The sequence below is a fragment of the Rhincodon typus genome, unplaced genomic scaffold, assembly GCF_021869965.1.
Source record: "Rhincodon typus isolate 14 unplaced genomic scaffold, sRhiTyp1.1 hic_rhity00014731, whole genome shotgun sequence".
In the NCBI taxonomy this organism is placed as follows: Eukaryota; Metazoa; Chordata; class Chondrichthyes; order Orectolobiformes; family Rhincodontidae; genus Rhincodon; species Rhincodon typus.
The window spans coordinates 1-5,712 of record NW_025980369.1 but is presented as its reverse complement, the minus strand read 5'-3'; the positions used below and the strand labels follow the sequence as shown (position 1 = coordinate 5,712).

At 41.3% G+C, this 5,712-nt stretch overlaps 1 protein-coding gene across 1 annotated transcript; it reads left to right on the top strand.

The window, feature by feature from the left end:
* Positions 1 to 305: 305 nt before the first annotated feature.
* LOC125482674 (collagen alpha-1(IX) chain) lies at positions 306 to 5,565 on the top strand (the record flags this gene model as incomplete). The annotated part of the gene is made up of 4 exons (XM_048594789.1): positions 306 to 389; positions 1,076 to 1,205; positions 1,746 to 2,142; positions 5,485 to 5,565. Coding segments are annotated over 4 exons (692 nt in total), but the record flags the coding sequence as incomplete, so codon positions are not given.
* Positions 5,566 to 5,712: the final 147 nt, after the last annotated feature.

Genomic DNA, 5,712 nt, shown 5'->3' with positions numbered 1-5,712 from the left:
CCTTCCTGCTCCTCTGATGCTGCTTGGCCTGCTGTGTTCATCCAGCTTTACACCTTGTTATCTCGGATCTAGGATTAGGTTTGGTTTAATGCCTCAGACTAAAGATGGGATCTCTGACAGTGCAGAATGCCTGCAGAACTATACTGAAATGTCAGTCTGAATTAGATAATCAAATCGTGATAGCAGAACTCAAATCTTTATCAGTCTGATTCATAACTCTGCAACTTTGCTGAATTTAAGTTCCTCATTGTGTTGTTAAATTCAAAGTACACTCCAAAACTCCGATTATGTTTTCTTATATCCAGCAGTGGAAGATAGACTCAACTACAATGGTCTGGATGATAACACTGTGTGTCCTAATATCAGGATTGGACAAGATGATTTGCCAGGCAAGTTTTCAGACTTTAAAAGGAACTTGGCATGGAAATGCAGCCGACTGTTTTATCATACCTAAGGGTGAACATTTGTATCAGTCCGGGCTATGACAAAAAATTGAAGAGGTACACATACATCAGTATAAACACCTCAATATCTGCTGCTGTGGGACCTGCAGCTCCCTTCGTTGCTACAGTTGTGAGGACTGCAGCAGTCACTGATCTTTCCCCTCTCCTTGTCTCAGTTGGATTGATTTGAACATCCTGCCACAAATGCTACACTGAAGCTGACCCCAGAATAAGTGTTGATGCTAAATATTATGGGAAAATGACAAGCTTGGAGGAATACTATGGCCTATATTGAGGGACAATGAGTGATCAGTACAAACACAGGATTGCTTAAGAGTTTTGTCATTTGCAAGTTTACCAGTCATTTAGATTTCCTACGTGAAAAAATTTTTTTAAAAGGCTGCAAATCATAGGACTTACCAGTCATTTTTGATGACTGACAGTTCTGTCACCGTCATCTTTCAAAGCTTTCATTTTATTATTAATCCCATCTGTTAATGTAATGATATATTGTTGTAATGCCAAACATTCCTTTTATATGTTCTACAACTCACCTAATGAGATTGGCAGACTGATGTTAGAGAGACGCAATCAAAAACCTGTCTGTTTTTTTTTGATTCCCACACTCGTAGGATTTGATCTCATTACCCAATTCCAATTGGATACCATTCCGCTACGGGATGTAAAGAGAGTGGAAGGTTCAACACCACTTCAGATTGCCTTCAGACTCGACAGAGAGGCCAACTTTGAAATTCCGACAAGGTAGGAAAATCCTGAGCTAGAAAGGGGGAAAATGGCAGGCATTGTTCAGATATCTCCAGTAGAAGTGCATATTCATAGACATTATGCTGATGTATAGCCACCCAAGAATGTAACCAGTGTTTCACCATCCGTTCAAAGAAAAGCTGGTCTGATAAATATTAGAATGTATGTCAGCATGAGCTACTAAATAATGAGATACAATTAAACTCCCTATCTGCATCCACCTATCGCCAACCCATCTGCCTTTCCCCAGCCCCACACCTCCTCCCTCTATTTATTTCCCAGCTCCCTCCATGCCCCCACCATTTCTGATGAAGGGTCCCGAACCGTTTCCTGCTCCTCTGATGCTGCCTGGCCTGCTGTGTTCCTCCAGCTTCATACTGTGTTGACTCTGACTCCAGCATCTGCAGTTCTTGCTATCTCGAAACTGGAGGGAAAGAAAGGAAATCATTGACCATGTTAAATGCACAAATATGCATTTTGTAAGGACTAAATAATTTTACTCTATGTAATGTAAAGTGGACATTTAATTTCTTCCAGAGTAATCTACCCACGAGGGCTGCCGGAAGAGTATTCATTTGTCACCACGTTCCGGATGGTAAAAAACACGCTTAATAAAGTGTGGAACTTGTGGCAGATTGTGGATGAAAACGGCTACAAGCAAGTAGGCCTGAGGCTGAATGGCAACACCCAGTCCTTGGAGTTTTATTTAGTCGGCTTGGATAGCAACCTGCAGACAGTCGTTTTTCGAGGGGTTTCACAGGTCTTTGATACTGACTGGCATAAGATCCTGGTGGGCGTGGAGAGGGACACTGTCAGCCTATTTGTGGACTGCCATAGAGTAGCCTCCCATCCTATTAAACCAAAGGGTGACGTCAATGTGGAGGGCAATACTCTGATAGGCCGACTGGATGCAAACCACAAAGTGTCCGTGGTGGTGAGCTCGTCTTTCTACTTCACTTGTTTTATCTGAATCAAAAATCAATTTACAGGTACTGAGAAACCTTTGCTGGTAAAATCAGTCTTTTTTCCAAAATTGTGCTCTCATACAGTATCCATTTCACATAAATCCAGAGAGTTTAGGAGCATGTTAGCAGAGCCAAGGCTCAGAACATCTGATTGCACCTGACAGCTTAATTAGCTTCTAATTACATGATCTGCCAGTAAAAAAAAACACTGGGAAGCTTCCCTTTTTTTCTGTCTGGCCAGAATTGTATTTGTCGGCTTATCTAGAGCCAAATGGGAAAATGACCAACCTTCACTATTGAATCCGTGCCTGCAGGTTACTAGACTGAACCAGCCAAGCCCGCATTCATGCTGCACGTGCCTCAGAGTATCGAGGCAGCTTTGTCATGGAGATGGATTTGGTTCCAAGTTTCCATTGCCAGATGTGCAACATTGCTTCATTGTCCACTGGCTCAGAATTCTGCAACTCCCAACCTCACAGCAATGTGGATGCACCTGTACACCATGTGGGCTGTGATGAATCTGGAAGGCAACTTATCACTACCTTCTCAAATGCAGCTAAGGATGGCCATTAAGTGCTGGTGCAGCTTTAAATTTTTAGAAAGTGCCAATGGAACCCACAGAGACCCTGCTTAACCTCTCGCCCAGAAAGGTGGTCATGAATTCTTCATTAGACAACATTCAAGTGCAGTTTTAAAGCCTGGGCAGGGAGTGACAGTCCCTAATAAGTTATGTGGTGGATGGGGTGTATCACTCAACCATACCCATCCATCTACTTGCAGCATGGTCATACTGCAAATCTCATAGAATGGAATTTCCACCAGCTGATATATGGACTTTCAGGGCCAGCGGCTTTCTTGCACGAAATTTAATGGTAATAGGAGCTGAGCCCTGACGGTTTGTTCTGATTTCCATGTTTCAGGTATGCTTTACCATCAATAGTTGGCTGAGATCTCAGCATTCCTGATCCATTATGTAACAGGCAGCTATTTGCAGCATGATAGTTTTTTTTTAATTCGTTTGTGGGAATTGTCTTACTGGCTAGGATGGCATTTCTTGCCAATTTCTCATTGCCCAGTCAACCACTTTGCTGTGGGTCTGGAGTGACATGTAGGGGGACCAAGTAAAAACAGCATATGTCCTTCCCTAAAGGGCATGAGTGAATCAGGTGGGTTTTATTTTCAGGAACTGTTGGAAGTGGTTTTATGGTTACCATTAGCCTGACTTTTTACTCCAGATTTTTCTTGATTTCAAATTTCACTATCTGTCAGGATAGGAGTCAAACACATGTCTCCTAGAACATTAACCTGGGATTCTGGATTGCTGGTCTAGTGACATTATCACTACCTCACCCCATCCCCTAGTCATGTTTCACCCATCTTTTAAAAACCTAGATTTACCATGTTCGCCAAATGATTTTTGGACAATGGGCCACTATTTAAGTTTGTCTATTCCCCATTCATCTGAAGTTTGTGCCCGATGACCAAATGTCTAATTGTATGTGGTTAACAACTTGATATGCATTTGGAGCTCAGAAACTGACAGGGCATGATCTAGAGAGGTATCTTAGAATGTTCTATACTGCTCTCGCAGAATTTTAAGTGCTTTAGCAGTATGAAGAGACAATAACAATGAAAATAAATTTTTGAAAGCAAGACTAAAATTACATTACCTCAGGAATGTCTAGTAGATCTGAGTTTTGAATAGGATTAAGACCTAACAAACAATGCTGGCATATTAGACCTGACTATCTGAGATCTGACTATCAACGGGTGAAGAAGTTCTGCAAGGAATGCAACACAGAGGTGGTCACGGAATCTCAGAATCATTGCAGTTCAGAAAAAGGCCATTCAGCCCATTGTTTTTGCTCTGATTCTCTTAACGATCAATTTACTTAACTTCATTCCCCTACGTTCTCCACATTGCACCACAGTTTTTCTTTTGAGATAATAATCCAATTCCATTTTGAATGTCTCATTTGAACCTGCCTCCACCATACTCTGAAACAATGTATTCCAGATCCTAAACGCATATTGTAGTAAGGAGTTTTTCCTTATGTCAACTCTGTTTCTTTTGCCTATTCCCTTCAATCTGTGCCATCTTGTTTTTTGGTTCTTTATCAACAAGAACAGTTTCTCTCTATCTGCTCTGAGTTAGGAACAGCTCCATTCTTTAATGCAAAGGTGTGTAGCATTTTACTATTTGGATTTTTTTTTGGAAATGAAAATAAAAATGAAAACTTGCTATTATTTTCAATTGAACCAGTCCATTCAAAAGAATGTGCCTTAGATCAGTTGATGGGTTATTAATACAATAGATGTTTTTTCAAAAGCTTGTCAGTTAGTCACCAAGGAAAACTGACTAGTTGGGTCTGCTCTTCAAAATGTTTATTGTACATTGTTGTGAACAGTAACAGAGTTAATGATGAACTAGTGACACAGATCTGACACTTGACATTGGTGCTTTGACAACTTGGACAAACTTCTTTTTATGTTTATTTGTTTTATTAGACTACTGAGAGCAAGAATATTTCTACTAGAACAAAAACAGAAATTGCCAGCAAAACTGAGCAGATCTGGCAGCATATGTGGAAAGAAAGCAGGGGTAACGTTTCGAGTCTGGTGAGTCTTCATCAGATTGAGTTCGGATGAAGAGTCAACATTCTTGAAGTATTAACTCTGCTTTCTCCCTACAATGCTGCCACACCTGCTACGTTTCACCAGAAATCTCTGTTTTTGTTTCAGATCGCCAGCACCCGTGAATCTTTGTTTTATTTTTGTGTTTGGACGAGAATCATACAGTGAAGATCTTTGTTGAAAGGACTTTTGAAGTCGATTGTTAGCATCTGGCAAGCTTATTCCAAATATCTTAAAATATGTGCCACAGTCCCAGATGTTTGTTACATGGTGGCTCAGTGGTTAGCATGCTGCCTTACAGTGCTGGGGACCCAGGTTCAATTCCAGCCTCAGGTGTGGAGTTTGCACATTCTCCCCCAGTCCGTGTGGGTTTCATCCACATTCCAAAGATGTGCAGGTTAGGTGGATTGGCTGTTGGAAATGCAGGTATATGGTAAGGGGTGAGTCTTGGTGGGATGTCCTTTGCAGGGTCAGTGTGGACTCAAGAGGCCTAACAGCCTGCTTCCACACGCTAGGGATTCTATGAATGATGCTCCTGAACTGGTAGGAATAAGTATGACTGTGTATGAGAAGCACAAACAAAAAAATTGGCATTTTATATTATACAATGGAGTAGTCAACATCAGGATTACGCTTTCCTTTTTGTTTAATTTGTAACAGTTTTTTCTTTCATTTAGTTTGAGCTGCAGTGGATGTTGATTCATTGTGATCCACAACGTGCACATCGAGAGGCCTGCACAGAGTTATCCATACAACAGGTAAAAACTGAGCTCAGACCCTGTCACAATCATATGTCTCAGAGATAGTAGGAACTGCAGATGCTGGAGAATCTGAGATAACAGGGTGTAGAGCTGGATGAACACAGCAGGCCAAGCAGCATCAGAGGAGCAGGAAAGCTGACGTTT